The sequence below is a fragment of the Olea europaea genome, unplaced genomic scaffold (assembly GCF_002742605.1).
Source record: "Olea europaea var. sylvestris unplaced genomic scaffold, O_europaea_v1 scaffold1507, whole genome shotgun sequence".
Lineage (NCBI taxonomy): Eukaryota > Viridiplantae > Streptophyta > Magnoliopsida > Lamiales > Oleaceae > Olea > Olea europaea.
In genome coordinates this window covers 135,848-153,845 of record NW_019232646.1, presented here as the reverse complement: position 1 = coordinate 153,845, position 17,998 = coordinate 135,848, and the positions used below count along the sequence as shown (strand labels likewise).

Below are 17,998 nucleotides of genomic sequence, written 5' to 3'. Positions count from 1 at the left end.
CTGGAAGCATTGGGATACCGGATACCCATCTACCACTAAAATCTGCATAGTTGATGGGGAAATTTATGGTGAAAATGCTCTCCGTGAAAAGCATCCTAATGTGTACTATCATTCTAATATAGCATTGAAGGTAGAACTACAACCATTCAGCCATCTACAAAATCAGCTTGCTGCCTTGGATTATATTAAAAGGTGATGTTAGCCCCTGTTTGGCCCCCATTTTTGGTAATGAAAATGGGGAGAATAGTATTTTGTTGAAAAAATGAGTGGTTGAAAAAGAAGGAAAAATTTTCGATTTACGTGTAATATTATTTTATGGAAGATTGTGTGGTTAAAAGTAGGAGAGAGAAAAATAGAATGTAATGTAATGTAATTTAATGGGAATCAAACAAGGGCTTATTGTTTATGCCAATGATGGAAATATGGCCAAGGTGGTTAGAGGTCATGGGATTTTTGAAGGCTATTAGAAAATCATTGATCTCGACAAGTAAGTTATTCATGGGCTAGTAGCAGTTTCTAGTTTTACCATCATTCTCTCTTTTTGATATTGGAATAAAATCTGAAATTGGCAATATAAGTAATGCCATTGTGATTATAAGCAAGAATAATATACAAGTCAAAATAAACATGTTCAAAATATAAAAAGTTAGCAATATTAAATTTGATTCCCAAGTGAATTTAGTTATCAGTACTCAGTAGCCCTAAACATGCACTGAACAGTAATTAAACTGAAGATTTAACTAGGATGGAATAACTAATAACGCCCCTAAATTGAGCCTTGGGCCACACCCCAAACATGTCTTTGAATCATAAGGCAAGAACACTCATCAAACTCGAAAAATTAATCCTCTAGTCCCATGCTTTAACAATCTATTATGTACAGGTTGAAGCAGGACAAATATAGAACGGTTTTTTCCTTTTTCCTTTTTTTCATTATTAACTCAGTATACAATAAACCCAATCCAAGAATTTATGAGCCTGAAATTGATTCCACGTTTAGCTCATTTCCAAGCTACCCGTAAATTTTCAGTCAACTAAGTAAAACTAATTCCAACATATTCACAACTCTAGATGTTGATCAACCAAAAGAACGAAAAAAACTAAAGAAAGTTGAAGTTGGACTTATTAGTCTTCAAAATATCAGATTCAAAAAACTAAACTCCATGATTATCTGTCCAACTAAATACTTTTACTGTTTTACATTTCCTAGCCATCTCAAAATAGAAATTTTTGCAGAAAACTCTGTGAGACTGATCGACAATATGGACAACGGCAATTTACCTTGGGAAGAGTTTTCATAAGAAGTCAGGCGCTTACATGAGAACAGGACTGGGGCACCACATCCCAGGTTAGTGGGAGATTCTCCAAAACTTGGGGAAAGCTTATATGCAAATCCTCTCCCTGGTTGCATATGCCAAAATTTGAGAAGGTAAGAGTAATGTGCAAGGAAAGACAACGGAAAAGGAGAGAGAGAGAAGGTAAGAGTAACATGCCAGGAAAGAAAACAGAAAAGAAGAGAACTCAGCTTACCAGGATGAACAGCACTGCAGCACAGCTTTGTTCATGTTCACACTCTGAACAGATTGTGCAAGTTCAGGCTGGCATCTCTACATGACTCCTTGTCCCAGAACTTGAAACGGTAGTATAAACAGAAGTCAAAGCAGATCCAATATTCATAGTGTCATTTTCAAATCTTCTACAATTTCTATACTTTTGCAAGAAAAAAAATCCGATCAATTTTGGTCATTGATTCTAGCGAAAAAGGGACTGGTTTCAACTCAAATGTAATATCACTACAATATTGAAAAAAGAACTTGTAAAATATTGATTCTACCAAGTTCTGGTGCAAATGCAACATGAACAGATTTTGCATTATCCATTCAATTTTTTGCCTTGATGCTTCAGCTGAATAGCAGTCAAACAACGCATAGAACACAGACAGATGTTTTGATTGGTCAATTACTTTAGAAATAAATAGGCAATCACCTCGCATTAATATATGTAGTAACATAAACTGACATTAAGAAATCAGCTCTTCAGCAAAAGAACTCAAGAATCAAAAAGTTATTTTAGAAGCTCTAGAAATAGTTTGCATGCACTTATTGCTGCGATATGGTATTGCTAGTAGCACTGCAGATAGCTCAACTTTGGATAGCATATACCATCGATCTTCCAATCAACTATACCAATCAAGAAAGAGAATTGAAAAAGTAAGAACAAATAGGAAAAGTAAAAGAAAAGTTCTGCTGCCGCTATTCCGTTGAATGGCTTGGGACAGCTCTTTGTTACCAAGCTGTACATTCTTTGTTGCTTCAACAGCCTGTTAAATGAAACAGAAATACATTGAAGGTTACGTATCATTACAATCAAATGAACAAAGACCCAAAAAAGAACATGTGTTTGTAGAATAGAAGTGAGCCATAAACTATATTCCTGAGTTGTCATTGCATGTTGCCATTTTCCCTCAAAAAATTAGAAGACGAAGGTTAATGAAATCATATATTCTCTGACCTGCTCATACAAATGCTCTATCTGTTGTGTCTGTTGCAAAACATGTGTGGACATGAGATGGTTCAGAGCAGACATTTCCACCATCTTTGTTTCAGTTTCTTGCACAGCATCTAACATGCTCGCCAACTCAACCTATATTAATATGACAAGTAGTGTTTCAGAAAGCATCATTCTTGTGAAACACAATCAAAGACTTTCTCAAGCTGCAAGCATGTACAATCTTACAGAAATCAACCAAAGTACTAATTACCTGGAGGGCACGTGTCTCATCATCCAGAACTTGCTGCTGGACTCTGATGGGCTCTGCTTGAAATTCATTAGCCTCCCTAACATCCGAATTGTTTACTTCAGTGGACTGCAAATTGCTAGACTCCGTAGCATTTTTTATGCCACTCTTCAGTTTTCTTTTTGGCATAACTCGGTTAATAGCATCTTGGAATCGTATGGCTCTCAGCTGATCAAACTTTGATGTAACTGAATGAAGCTTTTCGCTTAAAATCAATACCTGTACAACAATATTAAACGCCATTTTTATTCTAGCTGCTCATTTCATTGACAAAATATTACCAAGACTGAAACAGATATATACTAGTGATGATAATTAAAAAACGATCATCACTTCTTTCCCATACGACAATCACAAGACAAAAACAGATATATAATCATCTGCAATGCAATTAAAACTGGAATCCACTTCCCCATATGGTAGAGAATAAAATCGTGATTATCGAATTGGATAAACTTGGGCCATGAGATTTATATCCAAGGGCTTTTACTCTTTTTGATATATCAAGTCCAAAACAGGTAACAAGTGATTACATAGAAAATTCTCTTACTGCCTATAAAGCGAATGAGCATTCATTCAGAAAACTAGACTAGGAATTTGAAAAATGTATAACAGAAATGATAATACCCAGGCAGCATATGAAGTCAAACAATCAATGAAACTCATACCACTCCATGTTTGTGTGCTATAGTGTCAGCATTCAAATTGTCACCCCTGATACCAAGCCATCCTTTTGAATTTGATTCTTCAGCATTTATACTATTCTTGAGAACATCTATTTGCTCTTTGCATGAGTTGATGAAAACAGTAACCTACAAAAAAATATAGAGGTACAAATAGATATTTGAAACAACTAATCATACAATGCGTGTTCCTTTATAGGTCGTGATGCAGACAAACAAAAAGAACAATAATGTATGATTACAAATCTTTGATTTGCGCATGAATTCCGAAAAGCAATTTCATTAATAATAATAATCCAAATCCAAAAGAATATAATGAAACCTATAAAGTGTTTAAATAGTAATTCTAAAACAAAGAAAACCCTAAAACCTAATTAAGGACAAAAATGTCTTAATTAAAGAACATTAGACATAAAATAAAATAATAAAGGAAAGGAAAGGAAAAATATTGGGTTCAACTGGGAGTAGATTTCGGCTCCATCATTCTCCTTAGGTTAGTCAATATTCATCCTCGAACCTTGCAAAGAGCCTTCTTAGCACAGCGTTGTGCGAACCACCGTGATAGGTACTTGATGATAGCGCAATATGGGGATAGGCGTCGGAAGGGAGTTGTGATGATGCCGGAAGGTGCGAATGGAGAAGGATGGGCATCAATCTTGCGGGTGTTTCAAATTGTTGTTGATTCTTTTGTTTCTGGGGATGAGGCCAAACATCAACCGGTGAATGAACGTAATCGACAAAGATTGACTTATGCAGACATAACAGCAAACTTACATGCCTCGAAGCATGCTGACCAGCGGATGCAACAGCAAAAGGAGATGACTGTCAATGTCAGTGTAGACGAAGGTCAGGATTGTTGTTTGAATAGGGCTGAAATTATGGCCCGTGTCCAGGAATTGAAAGGAGCGTTGAAGGAATTGATTAGGCTAGTGGGAAGTGGGTATGAAATGGGCCCCAAAAAGTTGTTATGTTGCCACAAGTGTGGGGTGGGTATGGATGAGTATCCAGCTGTTGGAAAACAAGCATCGGGTTTGAATAAGAAGGAATCGGCACATAATCAAGTAAAGCAGGGAAGACTCAAAATCACTTGTGAGTCTATTGATCAGATTGAAACGGATGAGGGACACTCTAAATATGACAAAGGTGATGTCTTAGGGGGGATGGATATGGATGAGGTAGACACGGGGACCGATGTAGACCGAGAGGTGCTTTGTTTAAAGAAGGGGAGCCGAGTATGGTGAACTTGGAGACAATAATGATGGGTGCAATGGACATAGTCCCACATGATGATGGGCTATTATTAGGTGACCAAGGGACGAGGCATGTACTGTTAGGGGTGATAGAGCATGACGCGACACCTTTGACAACAAGGGTTGCGAACACATATAATAGAAGGAACTCTAAGTCAATGAAGGTAAGTGACTTGGGGACGGAAAAAGCACTGGTGTTGTGGGTAGATGGAGCCAAGAAGGGAGAAATAGAAAGTGATGTTATACAGGTGGAGGAAACAGGAGAACGGATTGGATTCGAAGCTGGATACCCACCTTCGAACTGTGTTCTATAGAAAATTCAGGATTTCAGTAAGTTAATAGGCGTGTCTTGTGATGGATACGAAAACATATTACTACAATTGTTTAAGGATTTGGAGGCCAATAGAGGATAGGAGATGAGTAAACAAGAAAGTAAATTAAGAAGAAAGGGCGATCGTGAACTTAAGAGGCTCGAATGGTCAGTTAATTATGATGACAAGGTGGTGAGTCCAAGAATGGAGTACTGGGGAGAGATGTTGGGCTGTTAAAATGATACCACGAATCATTAGCTGGAATGTAAGGGGACTTAATGAAGTTGGAAAAAGGATGGGTGTTCGACATCTGCTAAAGGGCTGGGGAGCAAATCTTGTATGCTTACAAGAAGCCAAGATGGAAGTCATCTCGAGGGCGGTGGTCAGTAGCTTATGGGGTGGACAGCATGTAGGGTATCAGTTTATGAGATCATTAGGGACTTCTGGAGGCTTATTAGTTATGTGGGACACCAGAGTGCTTGAGATGGAGGAGGTGAGTGTAAGATTGTTCTCAATATTGATGTCGTTCAGAAACATTGGGGATGGATTTCAGTGGATGTTCATAGGTGTTTATGGGCCTAATACTGATGATAGTAGACGGGGCTTGTGGGATGAACTGACTAGAATGATGGCTTGGTGGAATCTACCAACGTGTATAGGAGGTAACTTTAATGTAGTTCAATTTCCTATGGAGAGGTCGAGTGGTGGGAGATTCACGGGGGCTATGGAGGAGTTTTCAGACTTTATTAAGGAGAATATATTGGTGGATTTGCCTATATGATTGGAGGAGATTTTACCTGATCATCTAATCGGGACCAACCTGTTCTTTCTCGTATAGACAGATTCTTGATATGCGGAGAGTGGGAGGCTAAATATTCAGATGTCATTTAGAGAAGATTGAGAAGGGTGTACTCTGATCATTTCCCCATTATATTAACTAGGAACAGGACGGGTGGAGGACGAAGTCCTTTTAGGTTCGAGAAAATGTGGTTGAAAGTTGAAGGTTTTAGGAAGCAAGTACAGACTTGGTGGACATCTTACGATATCAGGGGGTCTCCTAGTTTTGTGTTGGATCAGAAGTTGAAGTCTTTGAAAAGAGATTTAAAGAAATGGAATGAGGAGGTTGTGGGCAATGTGAACTGTTGTAAAATTCAGTGTCTTTCGGAGATTGATGAGTTGGATAGATGAGAGGAGAGTCGAAGGTTGGCTGGGGAGGAAAAGGAGAAACGTAGAGCATTAAGGGAAGAATTGGAGATGTTCGTGGAGATGGAGGAGATTGTTTGGCGTCAGAAATCTAGGGTCAATTGGTTGAAAGAAGGAGATAAATGTACTAAGTTTTTTCACAGAATCGCTAATTCCAATAGGCGCAAAAATTCTATCACAGTGTTGGAAGTGGTTGGGATAACTTATGAAGAACCACTCGAAATTGGAAGCCAACTGGTGAATTTCTATCAGAATCTATATCAAGAGCAATCTGAGTGGAGGCCAGAGTTGGAAGAATTGAATTTTTCTACTATCGCGGAGTATGATGCCGGTTGGTTAGAGCAACCTTTTGAGGAGGATGAAATCAAGGAGGTAGTGTTTAGCATGGACGAAAATAAGGCCCCTAGACCATACGGTTTCTCGTTCTCATTTTACAAGGCTTGTTGGGAGGTGGTGCAATCGGAAATTTTGGATGTGTTTACATATTTTTTTGAACATGGCAGGTTCCAAAAAAGTTCTAATGCTACATTTGTTGTGCTGATCCCTAAGAAACCGGGTGCGACCGACATTAAGGACTTTCGCCCTATTAACCTAGTCTGTGGGGTGTATAAGATTATTGCGGAAGTCCTGGCGAACAGATTAAAGGAGGTGCTCGGGAAAGAAGTGTCCAAGTTTCAGAATGCTTTCGTAAAAGGTCGCCAGATTTTGGACTCTGTGCTTATAGCGAATGAATGCATTGATTCAAGATTCCGATTGGAAATTCTTAGGATACTATGTAAGCTCGATATTCAGAAGGCATATGATCATGTGAACCGGGGGTTCCTTTTGTATATGGGCCTATCTGGAGGAGATTAGTAGCAAGAATTTGACCGTTGAGTGTGGCAGGCAGGTCCCACGCGTGAGAGCTTCAGTTAAAAAAAACGGCTGAAGACTGTGGCAACGGTAGGAAATTTACTTTTAATTGGAATGAAAATCTTTACCAGACAGCACCTATGCTTAGGAGGTGCGGCTTCGGGGATAAGTGGTGTAAATGGATTCAGTTCTGTATTTCTATTGTTTCGTTCTCAGTTATGGTCAATGGAACGTCAAAGGGTTATTTTCGGAGTAGTAAAGGATTGCGGCAAGGAGATCCATTATCCCCATTGCTATTTGTTATTGTGATGGAGGCTTTTAGTAGGATATTTGAAAGAGCTGTGGGAGAGGGTTTGGTAATGGGCTTTAGGGTTGGCCAATTGCAGGTGTCTCATTTGCTATTTGCAGATGACACGTTGATCTTATGTGATGCAGATGATGAACAATTAAGGAACCTACGTCGTTTGCTCCTATGTTTTGAAGCGGTATCTGGATTAAAAATCAATTTGGGGAGATCTGAGGTTATTTCAGTTGGGGAGGTAACTAACGTAGAGGAGGTGACAGGTATATTGGGATGTAGAATTGCACAATTGCCCATGTCATATTTAGGCCTCCCGCTAGGAGCACGATTTAAAAGTACACATATTTGGAATGGTATTATGGAAAGAATGGAGAGGAGGTTAGCAGGGTGGAAGCGTATGTATCTTTCTAAGGGAGGCCAACTTACTCTTATTAAATCCACTCTCTCAAATCTCTCAACTTATTTTTTGTCATTTTTTCCTATTCCGGTTGCAGTGGCAAATAGATTTGAGAGACTTCAAAGAGAATTCTTGTGGGCAGGGTTAGGTGAGGAGAGGAAAATGCATTTGGTTAATTGGGGTATTATTTGTTTACCTATGAGGATGGGGGGACTTGGAGTGAGGAGCCTTATTTTGTTTAATAAGACTTTATTGAGCAAGTGGTTGTGGCGATTTGAAGTGGAGAGGGAGAGATTTTGGAGAGAAATCATTGGGGCAAAGTATAGTGTGATGGAGGGGGGTTGGTGTACGGTTGAGGGTCGTGGCTCCTATGGGGTGAGCTTGTAGAGGTATATCCGACGGGGATGGAGTGATTTTAGGGACAAACTAAATTTTGTGGTGGGAAATGGCACTGATATTAGATTTTGGGATGATAGTTGGTGTGGCCATCAACCGTTAAAAGAAGGATTTCCTTCATTGTACCGCATTGCGTTAGAGCTTGCTGCTATGGTGGGTGATGTATTAGACATTCATAATGGGGGCTATAGTTAGAATATTACTTTTGGGAGGGGTTTACAGGATTGGGAATTCGAAAATTATTCGTTGTTTTTGACCGCTCTACATGAGATACAATTTCGGGTAGGAGAGGGTGATTGTAGCAGGTGGATGTTGGCTCGAGATGGTATTTTTTCAATCCGCTCATACTTTCAATCCCTTTTGGGATTTTTGGAGAGTTCATTACCTTGGAAGATGGTGTGGCAAAGCAAATTGCCTCCACGAGTAGCATTTCTATTGTGGACAGTTATTCGAGGGCAAGTGTCAACGGTGGATAATTTTCGACGAAAAAGATTTTATGTAACCGAGTGGTGCTATATGTGCAAAAAGGATGGAGAGACGATTGATCATTTATTCATTCATTGTGATGGTATACGTTGGCTTTGGAACAGTATTCTGGCTTCTCAATCAATGGATTGGGTGCTACCTAGGCATATAGAAGACATGGTGCGGGCATGGAGAAGAAAATTTCGCGATAAGGATAGCAAACTTCTATGGAATCTTATCCCGAGATGCATTGTATGGTGCATATGGAGAGAACGGAACGATCGATGTTTCGAAGATCAAACAAAGACAACAGAGCAGATAAGAGAATTATTTTACTTGACTTTGTATACTTGGTTTAATGCAGTGGCTAAAAATCCTGTTGTAGGGTTGCCTAATTTCATGTTGTTCCTTTCATGCTTAAAGTGATTGTGTACCTCCCGCGTACTCTCTTTTAAGGAATAAAATTCTCTGATTACTTATCAAAAAAAAAAAAAAAAGAGAAATAACATTGTGCAAACCCACAAATATTTTCTTGATTAAGCCAAGTCCACTTGATGCTGATAAATAATTAATCTCACCAACCCAACCTGTGAGTGGTCTCTTTTTTACCACCTCATTATACCCAAGTTCATAGCCCCCAAAAGTATTATAGTTAATAATAAACAAACCAAAATCTTGAGAAATCAAACAAATATGCAAATCAGCAGGTGAAACTAAAGAATTTGAAAATGTCAAATTCAAAAGTGGGGTCCCCTCTAAAAACTTACCATGCAAGAGTAAATTTGTACCAAACAGAACACCAGTATTCACATTCTTTCCAAAATGGTATTCTCCCAATATGTTTTTTCAATTTTTGTATTTCTTTTTAATTTTGTGTCAACATCCATGTTAAAAACAGGTGCAGTGGCGTACTCGTTTGAATACCCAGTTACACGAGGCACCTAAATATCAATCTCCTCATAAAAAATAGATAAATCAACATACATTTGTTGCTTGCGATTAAAAGGGACAAAGGATATTCATCGCTATCGGAGTTCTCCATGACGACTCTACATCGATTTTTCACGCCACCCGCATCCACAACTCCGTCATGTTGATCCCTATAGTCACCTCCCTCATGCCAACCGTCTCCATTGACACCCAACAATACTCATTCCTGTGCCTTCAATGTATAATCTAATTGCTCTAACAAATTGATTTGCCTATAGATTATGCCATATTCTCCCAATACTGAATCTCGTCCAATAGGACTTCACGAACATCAACCACTCTCTATCAAGAACGTGGTTATGCACTGTTTCCAACTGGCGCAGATAGAATTGAGCAAGAACAATATCAGATGATTACAATTCATTGATTCATGCATGAATGCCGAAAGGCGACCAAGAACTGGAGAAAACTCTCATAACTTCATTAATGTTAATAATCAAAATCCAAATATAATGAAACCTATGAAGCGTTCAAATAGTGATCCTAAGATAAAGAAAATCCTAACACCTTATTAATTAAAATTTAGTAAAGAATATACAGGATTCAACATGGGGTAGGTTTCAGCTCCATCAGATTGAAATGGAGAACATATCACTAAGTCAATATAGATAACAAGATAGTCAAAATATTATCAAGTTCATATGATATTTGAAAGTGAATTTCATCAAGCATTGAAAAATCAAAAATTAATAACTTTAACAAAAAGTTAAGATAACTATGAGATTTTGCCCTACTAATTTATTGGAGGCAGATCTTCTCCACTGCATTTTATCGCGCCCTCTTACAAAAGTACTTCTATAGGACGATGGATGGGGGAGGAGGGCTGTATTTTTTTCTCTCTTTTTTCTTTTGTCGGTGAGGGAAAATATACCTCCTAGACAATTTTCAAACTCTCAACGGTGATTTTATCCTAGCAAAATTAAACATATTTAATTTATATACCATGAAGCATTTCTACTTTTTAAAGGGAAATATTATTTGTTATGCCTTATATTAGGTATTTGATTTGTTTAATACAAAGCTTTAAGGTTGATAAGAAAAAAGATCGATACAACTGAATAATTTTCAGTCTCACTGGAAAATTGTATATCATTCTATGCTTTCCATCACGCAATTACTTTGATTCTGAAAATTACTCTACGCTGCTTATACAATATATGCATGAGTGAGTTCAAGATACTCAAGAAAATTACAATAGTTATATCCAAAGCATGTATTCACATTTGCATATCCCCTTTAGCCTAAGGATGGAAAAGAAGGTATCTCAAGCAATAATAAGCACAACAATCTCTGTAATGCTTGTAATTCATCAGACATCCTCATGACAGAGAATTTAACAAAAAGAATAAATCAATTTCGCTGGAAATTAGTTAAAAGCAAACTCATTGCAAATGCTCTCCTCAAATTACAGGGTGGCTTCAACTATGATTTTGATAAATTTTAAAAAGATTATAAATCCTAATGAATTTCGTGGATTGGAATAGATTTTCACAAATTCCATAAGAATCTCATCAAATATGTTGAAATTTCAAAAGATTTGGTTATATGTATTTTTAAGCTTGAAATCCATCCAAATCTTTTAAAATCCATTGTTAATAAATTCTTTATAAATTCACTAGTTATTAAGGATGCCTAAACTTTAAATATTTCATTGAATTTCATTAAAATCAAAATTAGGGAAACCTAGATTTTAATGAATTTCATAAAATTCATTAAAATCTCAATCAAGAACACCTAAATTTAGAAGGATCTTTAATATCCATCACAATCTCAATTCAAGACACCCTCTTCAGACAAGTACAGATAAACTTTCAAATCCTTACTTCATGCTCAATGCCATCTCTCTCTTGTTCAGTGGTGCGACGGAGATCCAAATAATCCTTTTTATGCGTCATCAAGAACTGCTCCAGAGCACCAATGCTTTCGAGCTGGCAGATGATTGTCATAGAAGCTTAGTCAATCAATTACAAAATGTCAAAATCCACTCTGGTAGTATATCTGAATATGTTTCAACTTTTTTGCTATCATCGGCATATTTATAACTAATACAGAATAGCAAGATACATATAGGCTCTCAAAATAGATACCGTCTTCAGGGCTGCTTTGGTGAAAGGTGACCTTTCACGTCTTTTTTGGAGGATAAAAGATGCCATTATTGTTGCTGTTTTGAACTGCCAGAAATATACAGAGCTCAGAGATTTAAGTGCAATTATCAACCATTATACCAAAATTAAGCATATACATTCAATGTAAAAATTAAAAAATGGGAAGCTCTCGCAACATCATCTTGATTGAAAAACAAATTCAGTGAGATTGGAAAGGAACCTCATTATATCCCAAATTCAACGCGGCACGGTGAACTGAATCTTTAAAATCCTCAGTTCTGTCTCTAACTTTTGTCATTGTTTCACTGCTAATTCGAGAGGGAGGAAAAATACAATTTCCTGTTCAGAAAAAATATTCAGTACAACTTAATTAATCGCCGTAAAAAGGAAACAACATGAAACATAATAGCAAATTAGTAAATCGCAATTTTGCGTCTGAAATATTACACTAGCAGAACAGGATAGAGGTTTTGATAATTATTCAAGTCTAGTAAAATAAAATAAAACTTCCTAATCTTTAGAGAAAGAAATAAAATTTTGTGAATCCCATACAAGGGCGGATCAAGAACAATATGTCAAGGGCTGAAAATTGAAGAGATCAATATACAAACAAAACTAAGAGAAACAACAAGTTACAAGCAAGATCTCCTTTAATTATAAGCAAAAATTCCTTCAATCACTACTAACCACTACCAAAAAGATTAACGAAAGGTTAAAATTAAGATCAAATATAAAGTAGCAGCATAGCAAAAGGTATCAATTTGACTCCAAGTTCTCTACCACAACTGAAGTTTAGAAAACGAAGATTCTAAATTCCAGAATAGATAAAACCACTTTCACATATTACAAATCTGGTTAGTAAAACCAACAATGAAAATGTAAAGGGTCAACTTTCTAAAACTTGATTGTTTAAAGGGGGAAACAGTAACAAAACGAAGAAGATACTACTATAATTATCTGATTCACTCTGTCACTCAACTCCAAAAAGAAATAAAGATCATGTATCTATTAAGAAAAATAAAATATTATATTTTTACCTTAATTGAGATATTAAAAAGGCGGTTATTTAAGGGATAGAGAGAGAGAAAAAAAATTAAACATTCAATCATCCATATTAAGTACTTGTTGAAATTGCAGCAAATAAATAAAAAAATAAATCAGAAATCAGAATATATATATATATATGTGTGTGTGTGTGTGTGTGTGTGTGTGTGAACAAGAACAAAACCATTCACTCGCCTCAAATGCTCGGCTGGAGCATCCAGGCAGAGCCGAATAAATAAATTGGCGATTTTGTGTGTCCGTATCGTCTGCAAAATTCAGGGGAGAGGGGGAGATCCTCAGTGACAGACTGAGATTTGATAATTGGGTTTCATTTGGGGCTTTGAGAAATGGGAATTGGCTATGGGGAAAAATAAAGACAGGTATATGCACCAAATTAATTTTGAGACGTTAAATTTAAAAATGCAGAAATGATGTGTTAATTCTGATATAATTTTAAAGAATAATATTATCAAATTAAGCCCCCGTTTGAGCCCCATTTCTTGGAAATTATAATGTTTTGAATAGTGTTTTTTTGAAAAATGAGTGGATGAAAAGAAAAGAAAAGATTTTGATTTACGTGTAATATTATTTTATTGAAGATTGTGTGGTTAAAAGTAGGAGAGTAAAAAATTTAATTTAATGTAATGAGGAATAATGGGGCTCAAATGGGGGCTTAAATTAATTTACCCACAACCACTCAACCCCACCCTAGTGCACCCACGCCGCCACCTTCCCCTCTTATAGTCGTCCACATACACCGGTCAATGACTACCCTGCATCTCAACTTTTTCAACAGTAAACATGAGCATCGCTAACTCAAGTAGTAAAGATAGAGAGAGTTGTTAGCAACCTTTGGAGAACATCGGTTGAGCATCGGCATTAACTAATCATCTTCTTCATCCATGACTCAACAATGTTGGTTTTATTTAAGACGATTTTTTAAAATGGAAAAGTGAAAAATATCCCCTAGTCTAATTTACAAAGTATTTATCAGAGCAAATAACTTCAATTTTCACTATTAAAAACTAGTTAATTGAATTCATGACCAGTTTGAATAACTCAGATTGGAGAAATCAAATGACATGTGACCAAATCTTTTGAATTTGTTATATAGGATCAATGCATTTTGGCATATGACTTGTGATCTGGTCCAATGACCTGTGACCAGATCTTTCGGATATGTGACATGTGACCTGAAACCGTTACGACATATGACCTGATTCAATGCCTCGTGAAGAGATATCTTGGGTCTGTGACCAAATCTCTTGAATCTGTGACTTGTAACGTATGCACTTTGGCACGTGCCATGTTATATGTGCCTTTGACCTGATCCAATGGCAGTTGAAAAAATCTCCTAGATTTGCGACCTGATCCAATAGCTTGTGACGAAATCTTTTGAATCGACGACCTGTAATCATTTTAACATATGACTAGTACACTTTGATAGGTCACATATTTAATAAATATGATCATAAAAACTCAATTGATTATGACATGCACACTGCCACCATCACCACCAGTGGACATTGATCCACCACTATAACACTTCACCACAACCACCAGTAGAACACTATGACCATCACCACTAACAACTCGACAACCAAGTAAATCACCAATGCCAAAACTATGATAAAGCATCAGATTGAAGGAAGGAACACTCAACACATAGAGGTACCTTGTGTCCGAGTGCAACAACCATTATTAGTGGCGATGGTGGCATGACAACGACAACAGCGCCACTCATGCTGCACTGTAGCAACAAGCCCAAAGCTAGATTATAGCGGCCCAACACCAAATCTGAAGTCTGACAGATTAAGAGCGTTGGTGGCATTTTCTTCTGGATCGAGCTCATCTAAAACTAAGTTGGAATCTTGATTTTCTGACTGGGTTAGCCTGGAGTAGAGCTTACTAGAACCATTGTTGTGCGGTGCTCAGTGGCGAACTGAGCGTCGACTATGTGGCTTTGTGTACAACCTTGTTGGCTGGAGTTTCGATGACGATTAGGAAAAATCATAACTCAAGCGATCGATGCTTAATTTATGCTCAAGTAAATTTAATACGTGATTTCATAATTGTCATCTTTAAATACTTGTTGTGTAATTTCCAGTTTTCCACATTGGCCATTTTTCCTTGGGCCTTGGGCTGTGGGATAATGGGGTTTAATTGGGGTGGGCTACATAAATATCTGTGCCTGTTTTGCCCTGGCTTAAGGCCCAGCAAGGCAAGGGTACCCTAAGTCGTACAAATATCAAATGGGTAATTAACATAAAATGTCCATATCATTTTCATTTTTTGGCAAATCTTCAACATCTTTTCATTTTGGTGCATTTTACCCCTTGATAACAAAATGTTGCTCAAATCATCCATGTCATCCAATTCTATAAAATTCCTTTAGGGTAATTAGTACAAAACATCATTACCTTTCAATGTTATTGTACAAAACATTATTACCTTCCATTTTTTTAGCATTTTTACCACCACCTTCACATTTTATTGTATCAATCATCATTTTCATCAAATTTCTCGTGTAAAATAACAAATATACCCCCATTTAAATAAAATAATAAAAATGAAAAAAAAAAGTTGAAGAATAAGTAGCAATCAGACTCCCAAGCTTTTTAAAAAAGTGTTAATGAGTCCAGATTAAAATGTTAATTAGCACAAAATATCCCTACCTTTCATCATTATTGTGCAAATATCCATACATTTCATTTTTATTTTTTATTTTTACATTTTCATCCTTATTTTTATATTTCATTGCAAAAATCATATTTTCATCAATTTTCTCAATTAAAAGATGTAAAATAACAAATATGCACTCATATTTTAATAAACAAAAATAAAGAAAAGAAAATTAAAGAACAAATTGCAACTATACTCCTAAATTTTTCAAAAAAAAAATTAAATAAATAATTAAAAAATTACTTTATTTTTTAGTTATTTATTTGTACCTTTTTTTGAAAATTTTGGAAATATAGTTGCAATTTGTTCTTTATTTTTTATTTTTTTCTCTTTGTTTATAAAAACGAGTGTATATTTATCATTTAACAGCTTTTAATTGAGAAAATGGATGAAAATAACGATTTTCGTAATGAAATATGAAATAAGTGTGAAAATGTCAAAAAAATGAAATGTATGGGCGTTTTGCCCAATAATAATGAAATGTATGGACATTTTTTGATAATTACCCTTTTAATAATTTATTTGGACTTATTTGCACTTTTTAAAAAAATTTGGGAGTATGATTACAATTTATTCTTTAACTTTTTTTTATTGTTTTATTTAAATATGGAGTATATTTGTCATTTAACACGAGAAATATGAAAAAAATGATATTTTTGCAATAAAATAACATGTGATGCTAGAGCAGGTAATTTATGAGATAACATGTTTGAACATATAATAGAAGATGATGAGCAAGGGAATCTATAATGCTCTGACTCGGATGCTGGTATCGGATACGGGTACAAATCTAGAAGCCGGATCCTCTCATTATAAAAATTAAGATATGGGGATACGGTTAAAAAGAATCCAAATTTTAGATACGGGTACAGTACTTCTTACAATTTTTTAATTTTTAAAAATCATAGAACAATACCAAAATAACAAAGAGAAAAATTGTTCAATTAATGTAAATAACCACAATATTAAATTAACTTGTAAAAATAATTAACTGATATTGGTTGTTAAAAAATGAACTCCTAGTTTATTTTGGTTCTCAACTCCTTCGATAAAATCAATTTAAACAATTGGATTATAATTCGAAATCAATTTAAATTTAAAGTCAAAGTAAATTCTTTTCCAAAAATTTAAGAAAAAATCAATTTCAATGTCTTATATATTATTTAAAAACAATTATAGAAATAAATTTAAATTTAATACCAAAGAAAAGATATATCTTTAATTTATTTTAATTACAACATAAATTGTTCGTAAAGATAAAATATAAGAAATTAAAAAAATTATATAAAAATAAACTCAAATTAAATTATACAAAAATAAATTCTTTAACTACATTCATTAGACTTCACAATAGCCCATTTAATACATTATCATTAACTCTATTCACTGGACTTCTCAAAAGCCCATTTAACCCCTCTAAAACTCATCGTCTTCCATAATTCATTGTCTTCCCCAAATTTCTCTCTTTCTCTGCAAATTTTTCAGCCGCTAGAGAAGCAAGATACCTTCCATTATCTTCTAGCCATGTCCAAGTGTAAAACGAAGGATCCAATCTATATCCCATGTCAGTATCTGTGTCATGTTGTGTCGACAAGGATACTTATCCATTTTTCGAGAGTCCAATCAACATAGAAGGGAATAATGTATCGGATGCAGAGGAAAGAAGAGATGAACTAAAAGTTGGGTTGGTGGAGTCAAACTAGGAAATGAAGGAGCAACAGGTTGGTATTGGCAAAACTGAATTTTGATTTTGATGTTGTTGTAAATAATGTTACTCCACCAAAGATATTATGAGACCGAATTTTGCCCCCACTATTTTGGTGTTTAAAGGGTGATCCGGCAAAAGGTTTGAAGGATTAATCAAGCCTTATAGAGATTCAAAAACTAAACACTTGTTTGAATCTCTAAAACTTAAGAACACAAAGAAAAGGATGAATATGAGAGGGTATTTTCTTTTTGATTTGATCTCAAGAAGTATCAATATAATAGGTGTTTTTTTCAACATTTTTCAATGACCCAAGATTATCTATTTATAGCCAAGTAGTATAGCTTTAAGAAGTGGTGCACCTTATGGATGAAAAGCCACCAAAAAATCAACAAAAAACGACCCAACAGTCGTTTTTTATGTACCATGCGACCGCATGGTACAAACCCATGCGGTCGCATGGTACAACCCTACCGAGACCATTTGGTCTCGGTAGGGTTCCATGCGGTCGCATGGCTTTAGGCCTTGCGACCGCATGGCCTAAATTTTTTTTTTAATGTTGGTTTTGAACAATCATACCACTTCATAACAATCCCCCACTTGTTCAAAATTAACAAGTTCTCATATTCAAATTATACGATACTCATGCGTAAGGATTAGATATCTTTCGATTTGAATCTAACCATAGTGTAATTCAAACAAAGTAAAGTCGAAATTCAAGGTAGCGTGAAGCTTTGAACCAAGTATTTCATGTGACAATACCGGTAAGAACACACACACGAATATCACGTGTTCTCAAGTTCCTCGTTTCTCGCTT

At 35.8% G+C, this 17,998-nt stretch overlaps 1 protein-coding gene across 1 annotated transcript; it reads right to left on the bottom strand.

Annotated features, from left to right (window-relative positions):
• Positions 1–1,101: 1,101 nt before the first annotated feature.
• Positions 1,102–13,182, bottom strand: LOC111376453 (syntaxin-81). The gene is made up of 9 exons (XM_022999411.1): positions 12,990–13,182; positions 11,971–12,089; positions 11,733–11,816; positions 11,469–11,573; positions 3,466–3,609; positions 2,762–3,016; positions 2,512–2,643; positions 1,531–2,320; positions 1,102–1,401 (listed from the first exon to the last, which is right to left on the bottom strand). The coding sequence occupies exons 2-8, from the start codon at positions 12,046–12,048 to the stop codon at positions 2,177–2,179; spliced, it is 942 nt and encodes a 313-aa protein (XP_022855179.1). The 5' UTR covers positions 12,049–12,089; positions 12,990–13,182; the 3' UTR covers positions 1,102–1,401; positions 1,531–2,176.
• Between the last annotated feature and the right edge of the window lie 4,816 nt (positions 13,183–17,998).